The sequence below is a fragment of the Carcharhinus amblyrhynchos genome, chromosome 3 (genome assembly GCF_965287045.1).
Source record: "Carcharhinus amblyrhynchos chromosome 3, sCarAmb.v2.hapA, whole genome shotgun sequence".
Taxonomy (NCBI): domain Eukaryota; kingdom Metazoa; phylum Chordata; class Chondrichthyes; order Carcharhiniformes; family Carcharhinidae; genus Carcharhinus; species Carcharhinus amblyrhynchos.
Window position 1 is genome coordinate 876,315 of NC_137326.1, and position 18,686 is coordinate 895,000.

The 18,686-nt window shown below is 45.5% G+C and overlaps 1 protein-coding gene across 7 annotated transcripts in view; it reads right to left on the bottom strand.

The window, feature by feature from the left end:
• LOC145362625 (6-phosphofructo-2-kinase/fructose-2,6-bisphosphatase 4) overlaps positions 1–18,686 on the bottom strand; it is a 227,843-nt gene that overhangs the window by 44,207 nt on the left and 164,950 nt on the right. For all 7 annotated transcript variants that reach the window (XM_080218598.1, XM_080218593.1, XM_080218595.1 and 4 more), the window contains one exon: positions 917–1,046. In XM_080218598.1, the coding sequence (XP_080074724.1) occupies positions 917–1,046 (130 nt within the window). The remainder of the gene's footprint in view (positions 1–916; positions 1,047–18,686) is intronic.

The following is an 18,686-nucleotide window of genomic DNA, read 5'->3' on the forward strand; positions in this document are numbered from 1 at the left end:
GTTCAGTTTCTTTGTATAATTGATACCAGAGTTGTACAAATTGGGATTAATTTTTCTCATGGAACCTGTGTCTAAATGCCTCTGCTAATTAGCAATGTAACCTACGAGAACATAAAGCACAGATGGAGTAGACCATTCGGCCCATCTCCATCATTCAATACAATCATGGCTGATCTTGGGATTCAACTCCAGTTTTCTAATGGTTCTCTCCTCCCCCATATCCCTCCATTCTCAGAGAAAAATTCTGTCTGCTGAAAACCCAAATGTATTCAACAAAGCAACAAAGACTTCCAAAGATTTTGATTACAACAACATAACATCAAGAAAACTCAAGAACTGTGGCATTTGGAATATAATCTGCTGTTTATTAACTTTCTGATAGCTGAAAGTGTGTATTTTTTTTATTTATGTTTATGATCTGATAGTATGTCCATACTCAGTTACATTGCTAAAAGCGAGATTGCAATCTAATCTGTGATTGTAACTGGATACATCAGTGACACACCCAATGCACTGGGACAGGGGACTTGGAAATCTGTGGTTTCCCTGAGCACTCACAACTTTCTACCTTGGGCAGCTAGCTTCTGCTCGATCCACATATGGTTCCTTTTGTTTTCTTGCTCTTTAGTAAAGACACAGACACTCATTGTATGGACGCAGAGACACTGCACAGACACAGGCCTGAATTAGGTTCCAAGAGCAGCCTCTGAGTGAATCATTGGTTGAGACTGAGTCCTTGATAGGAGGTTAATGAGTAACATTGATTTAAGAGATCAGATTCTGAACCCTACTTTATTGGGAAGCAAATTCTCAGCAGATGGAGATGGGTGAAGCTGTTACTGCTCAGCTTGTTGCCTTGCACTGTGGGGATGGTCCCAATTTAAACACTTCTGCAACTATTTAACTTTCCATTTACCTGCTGTTTTGTCAAGGAAGTAGGCCAATAGGCAACGCATGACAGCCTGGTGACAGATGACTAGAACATTCTCTTGTCTCTCTAGCTCCATGATCGCTGGCTCCAGGCGCTGAACCAAATCTTCATATGACTGAAGAATAGAGGAAATAACGAGCAGATGTCAGAGATGGCCAAGTGCACGTCTTAGTTCACCTCTACCCTGAGGAACTCTGAAAGGAGGTTTAAAATGTGCCAGGCAGTGAGTGAATATTTAGTTCCACTGCGAATTAACTCATTCACATTGAGGCATTGCAGGGCAGGCATTGAGTTACTGTGTTAAAAGAAACTCAGTCATTAATATTATGTGTCGTCATTGCCCTTGAAAATAACTCATTGTGAGAAGTACTTTGATTGTGAGAAAGTGACAATGCTCCAGCCATTCCTCTGTGTGGAAATGCTCAGGTCAAAATCCTGTGAAAGAACCTCATTACATTCCTTCCCTCTGTCTCTCTTCCAACACTCCCTCCCACTAGGGTGTGTCCTCTGTCCCTGGCAGCCTCTTTTAACATCACAGAAAACCCCATTTGACCAATCTCATGGAATTTTCTGATGAACATAAGAACATAAGAAATAGGAGCAGGAGTAGGCCATCTAGCCCCTCGAGCCTGCCCTGCCATTCAATAAGATCATGGCTGATCTGTCGTGGCTCAGTTGAAGAGAATGAAAAGATGATGAAAAGTCATCTGGATCGAGGTGTTGACCCCATTCCCTCCCCACAGATGCTGTAAACTTGCTGAGATTTTCCAGCGTTTTCTGTTTTTGTTGTTGAAGAGAACGTAATGGACGTTGTCACTATAATTTTTAACAAAATGTTTGACAAAGTGCCGCATGAAGGTTCTGTGGTTAATAACAGTGAGGTTTATGGCATAGGAGGGTCAATGTTAGCTTGGATAATGGCTGTGGTAACTGGTCATTTTTCAATGGTGAGCAATCATGTCTCTCAAGGCTCAGTGGTAGGTAGCCATGATGCGGAGATACCAGTGCTGGACTGGGGTGGGTACAGTAAGAAGTCTCACAACACCAGGTTAAAGTTCAATGGGTTTATTTGGTAGCACGAGCTTTAGGAGCACTGCTTAGGAGAAGGTGGATGCTGTGGAGGGACTGTCTACGGGGTCTTTGTGGGTGGAAGTTAGGAAGAGCAAAGGGTCGATACCTTTGCTGGGTGTTTTCTATAGGCCACCCAATAGTGACAGGGAAGTTGAGGTGCAGATAGGGAAACAGATCCTAGAGAGATGTAGTAATAACAGAGTTGTCGTGATGGGAGACTTTAATTTCCCAAACATCACTGGAACATCCCTAGGGTAAGGGGTTTGGATGGGGAGGAGTTTGTTAGGTGTGTTCAGGAGGGGTTCCTGACACAGTACGTGGATAAGCCTACGAGAGGAGAGGCTGTACTTGACCTGGTGCTGGCTAATGAACCAGGACAGGTGTCGGATCTCTCGATGGGAGAGCATCTTGGGGATGGAGATCATAATTCTATCTCCTTCACGATAGCATTGGAAAGAGATAGGATCAGGCAGGCTAGGAAGGTGTTTGTCTGGAGTAAGGGGAAATATGATGACATCAGGCAGATAATTGGACGAATAAACTGGAAGAAGGTGTTCTTGGGGAAAAGTACTGAAGAAAGGTGGCGGATTTTCAAGGAATGTTTGTCTGGAGCTCTGCACGATAATGTTCCGATGAGACAAGGAGGTTTTGGTAGGTCGTGGGAACCGTGGTGCACGAAGGCTGTGGTGAACCTAGTCAGGAAGAAAAGAAAGGCGTATAAAAGGTTCAGAGAGCTAGGAATGTTAAGGATCTAGAGGAGTATAAGGCTTGTAGAAAGGAACTTAAAAAAGAAATTAGGAGAGCCAGAAGGGGTCATGACAAGGCCTTGGCAGGTAAGATTAAGGAGAATCCCAAGGCGTTCTACAAATATGTGAAGAGTAAAAGGATGAGAAAAGGGATAGGGCCTATAAAAGGTGAAGGGGGAAAAGTCTGTGCGGAACCGGAAGAAATGGCTGAGGTGCTTAATGAGTACTTTGCCTCGGTATTCACGGTGGAAAGTGATCTGGGAGGTTGTACTACAGGTTTGCGGCAGACTGAAAAGATTGAGTATGTGGATGTTAAGAAAAAGAATGTGTTGGAACTTTTAAATTCTATCTAGATAAGTCGCCAGGACTGGATGGGATGTACCCCAGGTTATTGTGGGAGGTGAGGGAAGTGATTGCAGAGCCCCTGGCGATGATCTTTGCATCGTCGATGGAGACGGGAGAGGTTCCGGAGGATTGGAGGATTGCGGATGTGGTTCCTATTTTCAAGAAAGGGAACAGGGATAGCCCGGGAAATTACTGACCAGTGAGTCTGACCTCAGTGGTTGGTAAGTTGATGGAGAGGATTCTGAGGGACAAGATTTATGTGCATTTGGAGAAGTTTAGAATGATCAGGAATAGTCAGCATGGCTTTGTCAAGGGCAGGTCATGCCTTACGAGCCTAGTTGAGTTCTTTGAAAATGTGACTGAACACATTAGAACATAGAACATTACAGAGCAGAACAGGCCCTTCAGCCCACGATGTTGCACCGACCAGTTAAAAAAAAACAATGACCCTCTAACCTAAACCAATCCCTTTTCGTCCATAAACCTATCCACGGATCTCTTAAACGCCCCCAAACTAGGCACATTAATAACTGCAGCAGGCAGGGCATTCCAATCCCTCACCACCCTCTGGGTAAAGAACCTACCCCTGACATCCATCCTATAACTACCCCGCCTTAATTTAAAGCCATGCCCCCTCGTGCTAGCTTTCTCCATCTGAGGAAAAAGACTATCACTATCCACCCTATCTAAACCTCTAATCATCTTATATGTTTCAATAAGATCCCCTCTTAGCCGCCTTCTTTCTAGCTAAAACAACCCCAAATCCCTCAGTCTCTCCTCATAGGACCTCCCCTCCATACCAGGCAACATCCTGGTAAACCTCCTCTGCACCCTCTCCAAAGCCTCCACATCCTTCCTATAATGTGGGGACCAGAACTGCACACAATACTCCAAGTGCAGCCGCACCAGAGTTGTGTACAGTTGCAACATTGACGAAGGAAGAGCGGTGGACGTGGTTTACATGGACTTCAGCAAGGCGTTTGATAAGGTCCCCCACACAAGACTTTTGAGAAGGTGAGAGGGCATGGGATCCAAGGGGCTTTGGCCTTGTGGATCCAGAACTGGCTTGCCTGCAGAAGGCAGAGAGTGGTTGTGGATGGGTCTTTTTCTGAATGGAGGTCAGTCACCAGTGGAGTGCCCCAGGGATCTGTTCTAGGACCCTTGCTGTTTGTCATTTTCATAAATGACCTGGATGAGGAAGTGGAGGGATGGGTTAATAAGTTCGCCGACGATACGAAGGTTGGTGGTGTTGTGGATGGTCTGGAAGGATGTCAGAAGTTGCAGCATGACACAGATAGGATGCAAGACTGGGCGGAGAAGTGGCAGATGGACTTCAATGCGGATAAACGTGTAGTGGTCCATTTTGGCAGGACCAACGAGATGCAGGAGTACAATATCAAGGGTAGGAGTCTTAGCTGGGTTGAAGAGCAGAAGGATCTTGGGATCCGGGTCCATAGGATTCTTAAATCAGCCTCGCAGATGGAGGATGTGGTCAAGAAGGCGTATGGTGTACTGGCCTTCATTAAACTAGGGATTGAGTTTAGGAGTTGGGAGGTAATGCTGCAACTTTATAAGACCCTTGTCAGACCCCACTTGGAGTACTGTGCGCAGTTCTGGTCGCCTCACTACAGGAAGGATGTGGAAGCTATTGAAAGGGTGCAGAGGAGATTTACAAGGATGTTGCCTGGATTGGGAAGCATGCCTTATGAAGATAGGTTGAGGGAGCCAGGTCTCTTCTCCCTGGAGAGACGAAGGTTGAGAGGCGACCTGATAGAGGTTTATAAAATGTTGAGAGGAATAGATAGGGTGGATTCTCGGAGGCTATTTCCCAGGGCTGAAATGGTCGCTACGAGAGGACACAGGTTTAAGGTGCTGGGAAGCAAGTACAGAGGCGATGTTAGGGGTAAGTTTTTCACTCAGAGGGTGGTGAGTGAATGGAATCAGCTGCCGTCAGTGGCGGTAGAGGCAAACTTGCTGGGGTCTTTTAAAAGACTTCTGGGTGAGTATATGGGATTTAATGGCATTGGAAGTTACAGATAGTTCTATGGCTTGGTAGGTATAGATGTGATCGGCGCACCTTGTGGGCCAAAGGGCCTGTTTGTGTAGTGTTCTATGGTCTATGCTCCTTCATCAGGTGAGTGGAAGTAGGTTCAGAAACACAGCATATAAAGGCAAAGACACAATTATAAGATAATTACAGATTGGAGTGTGAAGAATGGTTGGAATGTGAGTCTTTAGTTACAAACAGTGTGCGTGGAGAGAGGGGTAATCACAGGTTAGATAATTCACACCTCTTTAACCTGTGATTACCCCTCTCTCCACACACACTGTTTGTAACGGTAAAGATTCACATTCCAACCATTCTTCGCACTCCAATCTGTAATTATCTTACAATTGTGTCTTTGCCTATATATGCTGTGTTTGTGAACCTACTTCCACTCACCTGATGAAAGAGCAGTGCTCCGAAAGCTTGTGAATCCAAATAAAGTTGTTGGACGTTAACCTGGTTGTGAGACTTCTTACAGTGGTAGGTAGGACTGCTGATTTTATTCATAGATTTTACTACTGTCACATGCATTAGTATACAATGAAAAGTAATGTTTCTTACTCGCTGTACAAAGCATACCCTCACAGCAGCCTGGGACACAATTCATCCAACCCTGGGGATTTGTCCAACTTTTGAGCCTGCTAGAACTTCCAATACCCCCTCACTCCCTGTGTCAAACTGTTCAAGAACCTCACAGTCCCTCTCCCCGAATTCTGTACCGACATCGTCCTTCTCTCAAGTGAAGGCATGTGAAATACTCATTTAACATCCTACCAATGTCCTCTGGCTCCACACACAGATTGCCCCCTTGGTCCCAAATCGTTAGGGTCACTTAGCTCCTGGCTTCATCACAGCTTCAGTTCAAACATGAATTCCAGAGGTGAGGTAAGAGTGACAGCTCTTGAAAACAAGACTGTATTTGACCTTCTGCAGGAGTTCCTCAGGTTAGTGTCCCAGGCCCAACCATCTTCAGCTGTTTCATCAATGACCATCCCTCTGTCATAAGATCAGAGTGGGAATATTCACCAATGATTGCACAATGTTCAGCACTATTTGCGACTCCTCAGATACTGAAGCGGTCCATGTTCAAATGCAACAAGATCTGGATAATATCTTGGGCTGACAAGTGGCAGTAACATTCGTGCCATACCAATGCCAAGCAATGACCATCAGCAATAAGAGGCACACTAACCACCACCCTTGACATTCAATGGTGTTGCCATCACTGAATCAATCACTAACAACATCCTGGAGGCTACCATTAATCAGAAACTCAATTGCACTCATCACATAAACACAGTGGCTACTAGAGCAGGTCAGAGGCTAGGAATCCTGCAGTGAGTAACTCACCTCCTGACTCCCCAAAGCCTGTCCACCATCTACAAGGCACAAGTCAGGAGTGTGATGGAATACTCCCCACCTGTCCGAATGGTACAGCTCCAACAACACTCAAGAAGCTTGACATCATCAGGACAAAGCAGCCCACTTATTTGATACCACATCTACAAACATTCAATCCCTCCATCACTGACGCTCAGTAGCAGCAGTGTGTACTATCTACAAGATGCACTGCAACAATTCACCAAAGATCCTTAGACATCACCTTCCAAACCCACAACCACTTCCATCTAGAAGGACAAGAGTAGCAGATACATGGGAACACCACCACCTGCAAGTTCCCCTCCAAGCCACTCATCATCCTGACTTGAAAATATATCACCGTTCCTTCGCAGTTGCTGGGTTAAAATCCTGGAATTCCCCCCCAAACGGCTTTGTGGGTCAACCCACAGTAACAAAGACTGCAGAGGTTCAAGAAGACAGCTCACCACCACCTTCTCAAGGGCAACTAGGGATGGGCAATAAATGCTGGCCAGCCAGCAATGCCCACGTCCCACAAATGAATAAAAAGACCCTATTCTCTCACTGGTTATCTGTTTCCCCTTAATATAATTATAGAATTGCTTAAGATTCTCCCTAATCCTACCCATCAGTGCTTTTGCATTCTCCCTCTTTGCTCTGTGAACTGCTTTCTTAAATACCACCCCCCCCACCACCTGCACTTTCTACACTTCACTAAGGCCTCCACTGATTTGCTCCCTCTGTATCTACCTTGCTTTTCTTTCTTGTCAACTCCTGACTATTTCTCAATGCCCCGGGTTCTCTAAGCTTGCTGCTTCTACATTTCACCCTAAAGGGAATATGTTAGCCTTGTACTCTCTCCATTTCCTTTTTGAATGTCCTCCCCACTGCTTTGCTGTAGATTTTCCCACAAGAAGCTGTTCTCAGTCTCCTTTGGCCAGATCCTGCCTGATTAAAATAAAATCTTCCTTCTCCCAATCCAAAACTGCTGTTTGCAGACTATCTTTATCTATAACAAACTTAATCATATTCTGTTGTGGTCTCAATCACTAAAATGCTCCCCACTGCCACACTGACCATCTGTCTGGCTTTGTTCCCAAGAATTAGATCCAACTTTCGAAAGTTGATGTCAGGGGACAGAAAAGTAGCAGCACTCAAAGGGTGGAATAAACAGTTACTGAAAGATGCTGGTTATTTCACTAAGAAAGGAGGGACCTCTACTGAAGAGAGTCAGCCAGGCCCACATCAAAAGCATCCACCTCTTCTAAGATAAATGACAAGGATGTGAATGTGGTTGAGAATGCTACAGAGCTTGAATTCTCAGCTGAAGAAATAAATATGCAATGATGTTAGTCTGGAGTGTCTTGACTGATATTTTATTCTGGGTACAGAAGAGCCCATTGAGAAATCAAAGCAGTCATTCAAAAAACAAATTAGATATTGGTAAAAGGTCTATTTCATTCAACAAAAGTTAATGGTGAAAAATACAACTGATAGTAAGAACATAAGAAATAGGAGCAGGAGTAGGCCATCTAGCCCTTCGAGCCTGCCCCGCCATTCAAAAAGATCATGGCTGATCTGAAGTGGATCAGTTCCACTTTCCCGCTTTCTCCCCATAACCCTTAATTCCCTTGTCTATCAGAAACCTATCTACCCGTGACTTAAATATATTCAGCGAGGTAGCCTCCACCACTTCAACAGGCAGAGAATTCCAGAGATTCACCACCCTTTGAGTGAAGAAGTTCCTTCTCAATTCTGATCTAAACTGCACCCCCCTTATCTTGAGCCTGTGCCCTCTAGTCCTGCTATCCTTTCTGAGCGGGAAGACTCTTTCTACCTCTACCCTATCCATCCCCTTCATTATCTTATACGTCTCTATAAGATCCCCCCTCATCCTTCTAAACAGAGAAAGAGGATGTCGTGGAGGGATTGTCTACAGAATCTCTGTGGGTGGAAGTTAGGAACAGCAAAGGGTCAAAAACTTTGCTGGGTGTAATCTATAGGCCGCCCAATAGTGACAGGGAAGTTGAAGTGCAAATAGGGAAACAGATTCTGGAGAGATGTTTTAATAACAGAGTTGTCGTGATGGGAGACTTCAATTTCCCAAACATCGACTGGAATATCCCTAGGGTAAGGGGTATAGATGGGGAGGAGTTTGTTAGGTGTGTTCAGGAGGGTTTCCTGACGCAGTATGTGGACAAGCCTACGAGGGGAGAGGCTGTACTTGACCTGGTACTGGCGAATGAACCAGGGCAGGTGATGGATCTTTCGGTAGGAGAGCATCTTGGATATGGTGACCATAATTCTATCTCCTTCACAATTGCGTTGGAACGAGATAGGATCAGGCAGGCTAGGAAGGTGTTTGTCTGGGGTAAGGGGAGATACGAAGAAGTCAGGAAGTTACTTGGACAAATAAACTGGAAGGAGGCGTTCTTAGGGAAAAGTACCGAAGGAAGGTGGCAGATATTCAAGGAATGTGTGTCTGGAGCTCTGAATGACAACGTTCCGATGAGACGAGGGGGGTTTGGTGGGTCGAGGGAACCGTGGTGCACAAAGGATGTGTTGAACCTAGTCAGGAAGAAAAGGAAGGTGTACAAGAGGTTCAGGGAATTAGGAGATGTTAAAGATCTTGAGGAGTATAAGGACTGTAGGAGGGAACTTAAAAGGGAAATTAGGAGAGCCAGAAGGGGTCATGAGAAGACCTTGGCGAGTAAGATTAAGGAGAATCCCAAGGCCTTCTATAAATATGTGAAAGGTAAAAGGATAAGAAGAGAAGGGATAGGACCGATAAAAGGTGAGGGGGGAAAGGTTTGTGTGGAACCAGAAGAAATGGCGGAGGTGCTTAACGAGTACTTCGCCTCAGTATTCACGGTGGAAGCCGATCTGGGAGATTTTGTTATGGATTTGCAGCAGATGGAAAGGATTGAGTACGTGAATATTAAGGAGGAGGATGTGTTGGAACTTTTGAATTCTATCAAGGTAGATAAGTCGCCGGGACCAGATGGGATGTACCCCAGGATACTGTGGGAGGCGAGGGAAGAGATTGCAGAGCCCCTGGCGATGATCTTTGCGTCGTCAATGGAGACGGGAGAGGTTCCAGAGGATTGGAGGATTGCGGATGTAGTTCCTATTTTTAAGAAAGGGAACAGAGATAGCCCGGGAAATTACCGACCGGTGAGTCTGACCTCAGTGGTTGGTAAGCTGATGGAGAGGCTTCTGAGGGACAAGATTTACGAACATTTGGAGAGGTTTGACATGATCAGGAATAGTCAGCATGGATTTGTCAAGGGCAGGTCGTGCCTTACAAGCCTAGTTGAGTTCTTCGATAATGTGACTGAACACATTGATGAAGGAAGTGCCGTGGACGTAGTGTACATGGACTTCAGCAAGGCGTTTGATAAGGTCCCCCATGCAAGACTTCTTGAGAAGGTGAGAGGGCATGGGATCCAAGGGCCTTTGGCCTTGTGGATCCAGAACTGGCTTGCCTGCAGAAGGCAGAGAGTGGTTGTGGATGGGGCTTTTTCTGAATGGAGGTCAGTCACCAGCGGAGTGCCTCAAGGATCTGTTCTGGGACCCTTGTTGTTTGTCATTTTCATAAATGACCTGGATGAGGAAGTAGAGGGATGGGTAAGTAAGTTCGCTGATGACACGAAGGTCGGTGGTGTTGTGGATGATCTGGAAGGATGGCAAAAGTTGCAGCAGGACATAGATAGGATGCAGGACTGGGCGGAGAAGTGGCAGATGGACTTCAACGCGGATAAATGTGTTGTCGTCCATTTTGGCAGAACCAACGGGATGAACGAGTACACTATTAAGGGCAGAAGTCTGAGTAGTGTTGAGGAGCAGAAGGATCTTGGGGTCCGGGTCCACAGGACTCTTAAATCGGCCTCGCAGGTGGAGGAGGTGGTCAAGAAGGCGTATGGTGTACTGGCCTTCATTAATCGAGGGATTGAGTTTAGGAGTCGGGAGGTAATGCTGGAACTTTATAAGACCCTTGTCAGGCCTCATTTGGAGTATTGTGCGCAGTTCTGGTCGCCTCACTATAGGAAAGATGTAGAAGCTATTGAAAGGGTGCAGAGGAGATTTACAAGGATGTTCCCTGGACTGGGAGGCATGCCTTATGAAGTTAGGTTGAGGGAGCTGGGACTCTTTTCCCTGGAGAGACGAAGGTTGAGAGGCGACCTGATAGAAGTTTACAAAATGTTGAGAGGAATAGATAGGGTGGACTCTCAGAGGCTATTTCCCCGGGTTGAAATGGTCGCTACGAGAGGACACAGATTTAAGGTGCGGGGAGGGAGGTTCAGAAGTGATGTTAGGGGTAAGTTTTTCACTCAGAGGGTGGTGAGTGAATGGAATCGGCTGCCGTCAGTGGTGGTGGAGGCGAACTCGCTGGGGTCTTTTAAAAGACTTCTGGATGAGTATATGGGGTTTAATGAGATTGAGGGTTATAGATAGGTCTGTAGGTTGGTAGGTGATGTGGTCGGCGCAACTTGTGGGCCGAAGGGCCTGTTTGTGCTGTAGTGTTCTATGTTAACTCCAACGATAGTGCTTAGCATATTCTCCAACAACTGGCTGTGCTTACTGTTTTGTCCTCAAATTCCTCTCAACATCATTGCCAGCACAGTGATGGCTTTAATGACTGGCAAAATCCTATTGAAACTCAAAACCATGAGAACTCTGAGGATTACGGAAAAACTCTGCTTACAATCTGCCCAGGCAACATGGCTAACCTTGGATTCATATCTGAAAGAAAAGGTAGAAACAGAGCAAGAGCATGAGCACTTGAATGTGTTATTGCAGTTGTGTGCACATTAGCAGAACATTGTTAGGAACAAGATGTAGGTTTAAGTTATAGTTTTTATTTTGTTGGTTGAGAAAGGTGAATCCTGGGTTTGGTTTCATTTTTGATATTAATGGAGTAGAGACATCTAATCCTGTTTCTATACGTACATTATTAATGAGGCTTCACTACTTTCAAAGTGAAGGGCTGTGTTCCCAAGTTGTTTTGAGAAATTTTAAAAAGCACAAAGGCCTGAATTTCATGCTGGTCAGGTGTGCATGATCAGTGGGACTGGATTCAGTCATGCTTCCGACTGGCAAAATCCGAGGCAATTCTAACTAGTCTGACAGCAATATGGACTAGGTTTTTAAGAGCAGTCAATGAAAAGTTGGGCTCACTGTATAAGGGGAACTTTCTTGGCTTGGTGGAACTCATTGCTAAGTTTGTTTGATTTCTTGCCAGTCATTTAAGCATTATGGCGGCAAGGGATCTGGGAGGCCTTCATACATACCTACAACTACATACAGCTTATGGCTGGAAACTCAAGAGGATCTAGGATGATTTGAGGAAAACAGGATACTTGAATTTGTCTGTTGATTCTCCACCAGAACTTTCCCATGTTGATCAATTAACTGTTATTGTGCAGAGATGGTTTTCCCATTGAAGTTTGTGTTCACATCACAACTTTGGAATTGTTTATTAGATCAGTTCCACCAAACCAGCCAGGCCTTACAGAGTTGATTCACTGATAGCCCTTCGTACATATGCAAAGCTTTACACCTCACTCTCACTTCTTGGAAGAAACCCAAAAAGGTTTTGATGAAGTTGAACTCAAAGCGAGACAGAATCTTCCTGATGTGGGTGACAAGTGTGTGAATAAAAGGAAGAGAAATGTGTCATTGGTGATGATGCATCAAACATTGATGAATACTTTCTCCAAGAGACAAGTTTCAGGAGAAATCCTTTATTCCTCTGATGGATGCACTCAAAATCAACTTGAAGAAAAGGAATCACATTCAGAAATGTTAACAAGCAATTTTTATTATTTTTGGATGATTTGGATTCAGAGTCATAGAGATTTACAGCATGGAAACAGGCCCTTCGGCCCAACTTGTCTATGCTGCCCAGTTTTTAACATTAAGCCAGTCCCAATTACTTGTGTTTGGCCCACATGCCTCTATACATATCTTACCCATGTAACTGTCTAAACACTTTTTAAAAGACAAATTATACACGCCTCAATGATCATCTCTGGCAGCTCGTTTCAGATACACACTCTCTGTGTAAAAAAATTGCCCCTCTGAATCCTTTTGTATCTCTCCCCTCTTACCTTAAACCTATGCCCTCTAGTTTTAGACTCCCCTACCTTTGGGAAAATATTTTGGCTGTCACCTGTCTGTGCACCTCATTATTTTATAGACCTCTAAGATCACCCTTCAACCCCCACATTCCAGAGAATAAAGCCTCAGTCTATTCAGCCTCTCCTTATAACTCAATCCATCAAGTCCCAGTAACATCCTAGTAAACCTTTTCTGCACTCTTTCTAGTTTAATAATACCCTTTCTATAATAGGGTGACCAGATTCCAATTCCAATTGTGGCCTTACCAATGTCTTGTACAACTTCAACAAGACGTCCCAACTCCTGTATTCAATGAAACCAAGCATGCAGAATGCCTTCTTCACCACTCTGTCCACCTGTGACTCCACTTTCAAGGAGCTTTGAACCTGTACCCCTAGATCTCTTTGTTCTGTAACTCTCCCCAACGCCCTACCATTAACTGAGTAAGTCCCACCTTGGTTCAATCGGCCAGAATGCATCACCTCACATTTATCTAAATTAATCTCCATCTGCCACTCGTCAGCCCACTGGCCCAACTAATCAAGTTGCCATCGCAATCCTAGATAACCTTCAACGGTCCACTATGCAACAATCTTGGTGTCAGCTACAAACTTACTAACCATGCCTCCTATATTATCATCCAACTCATTAACATAAATGACAAATAACGGTGGGCCCAGCACTGATCCCTGAGGTACACCGCTGGTCACAGGCCTCCAGTTTGAAAAACAACTCTCTACAACCACCCTCTGGCTTCTGTCATCAAGCCAATTTTGTATCCATTTAGATATCTCACCCTACATCCCGTGAGATTTCATCTGATGCAACAACCTACCATGCAGTACCTTGTCAAAGGCCTTGCTAAAGTCCATGTAGACAACATCAACTGCACTGCCCTCATCTACATTTTAGTCTACCCCTTCACTGGAAGAACATCTGTGTAAAGCTTCTCTTAAAAATTTATCTGACAATACTGATGTTAACTTTGTTGGAGAAACAAAGCATGTCGAAGCTAACATCAGGGAGTATTATTCAGACAAAGGAACTTTATCCCCAGAAACCACAAGGAGAAAATCCTGGAAAATCTCAGCAAGTCTGGCAGCATCTGTAAGGAGAGGAAAGAGCTGATGTTTCCAATCTAGATGACCCTTCATCAAAGCTAAAAGGCATAGACAGTGAGAGATATTTATACTGCAGGGGAAGGGGGTGAAGGATGAGTCATAGCAACAAAAACAAGGGGAAAAGGCTGCTAATAGCTGTCCAAAGAGAGAAGGAAGGGAGTGAATGGCCAAACGGCAGAGAAGCTGAAATCAGAGGATAAACTGTGACAGATGCAAGGTGGGGGGAGGGGGGAGGAGATGAATGGAAGAGAGGTTAAATTGAGAAAAAGGGGGAAAGGGTGGGAGGAAAGAAGAAAGAAAAACAATAAGGAAATTCAAAGGTAGAGAACAAATAAAAATTAAATAAAATGAAAACAAAGGGACGATGGTCTATCATTTTAGCTGTGCAAGCTTATTACTCTTCAATGTCTTTCAAAATTCCTCCTGAAACCCTTGAGCATCTCCATTTCCACCACCTTGTAGGCAGCCAGTCCAGATCATTACTATTCACCAGGTTAAAGTCCAACAGGTTTATTTGGAATCACAAGCTTTCGGAGCGCTGTTGCTTTATCAAGTGAGTGGGATGTCCTCCCCTCCTCCAGTCCAATACCAGCATCTCCATATGATGATCGTAGCTGATTGTAACCTCAACCCCACATTCCCACCAGCCCCCGATAACTTTTCACTCCGCTTGTTAATCAAGAATCCAACTCGCGCTGCTTTAAAAATATTCAAAACCTCTGTTTCTGTGGTTCTATTGTTTCCACTGCCTTTTGAGGAAGAGAGTTCCTCTTATCACACTTCATGATTCCTTGTCAAATTTTGTTTCATATTGCTCTGATGAAACACCTAAAAGTTTTATTATGTTTAAAAGTAGTAATATAAATATATGGTAATTGCTGATTGATTCTTTATTAATAGAGTTTACTAAATGGAGAATGACCTTGGGACCAGCTCACGTTGACCTTTACAATGAAAAATAAATATGATATGAACAGTATAATCAGCACACTCAATGCTCTGGTTCAAAATACAATTTCACAAAAAAGCTGATAAAGATGTTTCCCCACCCCCCCCCTCCCCAACTGTGCAACCGCAAAAACCCCCAGAGTATGCAATCCCAATCCCTCCCCCCGGACCGTGCAACCCTAATCCCCCACCCCAGACTGTGAGAGACTCCAACACCCCCCCACAAGACTGTGCAACCACAATCCAGCCCCCCTCTCCCCACCCGAACTGTGCGATCCAATTCCATCCCCCCACCCCGCCCCCAACTATGAGAGACCCCAATTCCTCATGGACTGTGCAACCACAGTCCCACCTCGGACTGTGTGACTCAAATCCCTCCCCAACCTCAGACTGTGTGACCCCAACCACCACCCCACCCAGACTGTGCAACCCCACCCCCTTCCAGGACTGTGCAGTCCTAACGCCCCTCCCCGCAAACTGTGCCATCCCAAAGTCCCAGACTGTGTGACCCCAATCCCCCCAAGACATTGTGACCCCAATTTCCCCCCCATCCTCCACCCCCTCGAACTGTGCAACCCCAAGCCCTCCACCCCCTGGACTGTGCAACCCCCAAGCCTTCCCCACTCCTGGCCTGTGCGACCCCCAAGCCCCCCACTCCAGGACTGTGCAACCCCCAAGCCCCCCACAGGACTGTGCAACCCCCAAGCCCCCCCGACTCTGTGACCCCAATTCCACCCCTCCCAGATTGTGCGACCCTAATTCCAATCCCCCCCAGACTATGTGACCCCAATCCCTGTCCATCTCTCTCTCTAGATTTAGACTCCGCTACCTTTGGGAAGAGATATTGACTATCTAGCTGATCTGTGCCCCTCATTATTTTATAGACCTCTATAAGACCATCCCGCAGCCTCCTACACTCCACAGAAAAATGTCCCAGTCTATCCAGCCTCTCCTTATAACTCAAACCATCAAGTCCCGGTAGCATCCAAGTAAATCTTTCCTGCACTCTTTCTAGTTTAAAATATCCTTTAAAAAAATCCTTTCAGAAAATCCTTTCTATAATAGGGTGACGAGAATTGCACACAGTATTCCAAGTGTGGCCTTACCAATGTCTTGTACAACTTCAACAAGACGTCCCAACACCTGTATTCAATGTTCTGACCTATGAAGCCAAGCATGCTGAATGCCTTCTTCACCACTCCGTCCACCTGTGACTCCACTTTCAAGGAGCTGTGGACCTAGACTCTGTGATCTCTGTTCTATAACTTTCCCCAACACCGTACCATTAACTGAGTAAGTCCTGCCCTGGTTCAATCTACCAAAATGCATCACCTTGCATTTATTTAAACTCTATTTGCCATTTGTCAGCCCACTGACCCAATTGATCAAGATCCCGTTGCAATTGGAGATAGCTTTCTTCACTGTCACTAAGCCACCAATCTTAGTGTAATCTGCAAACTTAGTAACCATGCCTCCTAAATTCTCATCTAAATCATTAATATAAATGACAAATAACAGTGGGCCCAGCACTGATCCCTGAGGCACACCGCTGGTCACAAGACTCCAGTTTGAAAAACATCTCTGCAACCACCCTCTGGCTTCTGTTAAGAAGCCAGTTTTGTATCCATTTAGATACCTCACCCTGGATCCCATGAGATTTAACCTTATGCAACAACCTACTATGTGGTACCTTGCCAAAGGCCTTGCTAAAGTCCATGTAGACAACATCAACTGCACTGCTCTCATCTACCTTCTCGGTTACCCCTTCAAAAAACTCAAATTTGTGCAACATGATTTTCCACTCACAAAACTGTGCTGACTGTCCCTGATCAGTCCTTGTTTCTTTCCTTACATCACTAGAACAAGAGACTTGTTAATTAAGGATAATGGTGGCTCCCTCCTAACATCACAGGACCTGCAGCTATTCAGGAAGGCAGCAGCTCACCCCACCTTCTCAAGGGCAACTAGGGATGGGCAATAAATGCTGGCCAGCCAGCGATGCCCATGTCCCATAAATGAATAAACCAAAGCTTTTTTGTTGAAGGAACTCTGACAAGGTGTGTGCATAATTTCTCAACAACGTTTAGCTAATAATTTTTGCCAATGACTGATTAACATGATTACACATGGATGCAGGTGCAATGGGTTGGAAGGATTGCTAAATGTATTTTGTGCATGATGTTCTTGCCCAAGCCTCTCAGTTTCTCAGTTACTCTAGAAAACTGCTGTGCTAATTTACAATGTTGGTGACATATATTATCAAATCTAGTAAGCTGATGGCAAGCTGTGCTGTGCTGAATCAGCTCAAGAAGCTGTTTGGAATGAACTTGGTATTACTGTCAGCAGGTTATCCGTTTATTGTATTTCCACTGCCTCTTGAGCTGTCAGTAACATCTTTTTCCAGGAAACACAATGCAAGGCATGAAAACAGGCCATCCTCAGTGGTGCCTTGTCTGCATGGAGAGTTATTTTGTGTGCATTAGGGAGTTTGGTGAATAAGAGTTCAGTGAAGAGGGAATAAGGTAGTCCTTTAATTTTCTACCTTTCCTCACAAACCAATAGCTGGACGGAGAGACGGAGACACAGAGAGACAGAGACACAGAGACAGAGACACAGAGAGAGAGAGACGGAGACACAGAGAGAGAGAGACGGAGACACAGAGAGAGAGAGACGGAGACACAGAGAGAGAGAGACGGAGACACAGAGAGAGAGAGACGGAGACACAGAGAGAGAGAGACGGAGACACAGAGAGAGAGAGACGGAGACACAGAGAGAGAGAGACGGAGACACAGAGAGGCACAGAGAGAGAGAGAGACATGGAGACACAGAGAGAGGGAGAGAGAGAGAGAGAGAGACAGACACACACACACACACACACACACACACACACACACACACACACACACACACACACACAGAGACAGTGAGAGAGACAGACAGAGAGAGAGGGAGAGAGAGACACACACAGAAGGGGAGAGAGAGAGAGAGAGACGGAGACACAGAGAGAGAGAGGGAGACACACACAGAGACAGAGAGAGATAGAGAGAGAGAGAGACGGAGACACAGAGACGGAGAAAGAGAGAGACGGAGACACAGAGGCACAGAGAGAGAGAGAGAGAGACGAAGACACAGAGGCACAGAGAGAGAGAGAGAGAGACGGAGACACAGGCACAGAGAGAGAGAGAGAGAGACAGGGACACAGAGGCACAGAGAGAGGGAGATACAGGCACAGAGAGAGAGAGAGAGACAGAGACACAGAGGCACAGAGAGAGAGAGACGGAGACACAGAGAGAAGGAGAGAGAGAGACACACAGAGACAGAGAGAGAGACACAGAGAGAGAGAGAGACGGAGACGGAGGCACAGAGAGAGACAGGGAGACACAGAGAGAGACAGAGAGACACACACAGAGACAGAGAGAGAGAGAGAGACACAGAGAGAGAGAGAGACAGACAGAGACACAGAGAGAGAGAGGGGGAGACACAGGGAGAGGGAGACACAAAGAGAGAGAGAGACACACACACATAGAACATAGAACATAGAACATTACAGCGCAGAACAGGCCCTTCCGCCCACGATGTTGCGCCGACCAGTTTTTTTTTAAAAAACACTGACCCACTAATCTAAACCAATCCCTTTTCGTCCATAAACCTATCCACAGATCTCTTAAACGCCCCCAAACTAGGCGCATTTACAACCGCAGCAGGCAGGGCATTCCAATCCCTCACCACCCTCAGGGTAAAGAACCTACCCCTGACATCCGTCCTATAACTACCACCCCTTAATTTAAAGCCATGCCCCCTCGTGCTAGCATTCTCCATCCGAGGATAAAGGCTATCACTATCCACCCTATTTAAACCTCTAATCATCTTATATGTTTCAATAAGATCCCCTCTTAGCCTCCTTCTTTCCAGCGAAAACAACCCCAAATCCCTCAGTCTCTCCTCATAGGACCTCCCCTCCATACCAGGCAACATCCTGGTAAACCTCCTCTGCACCC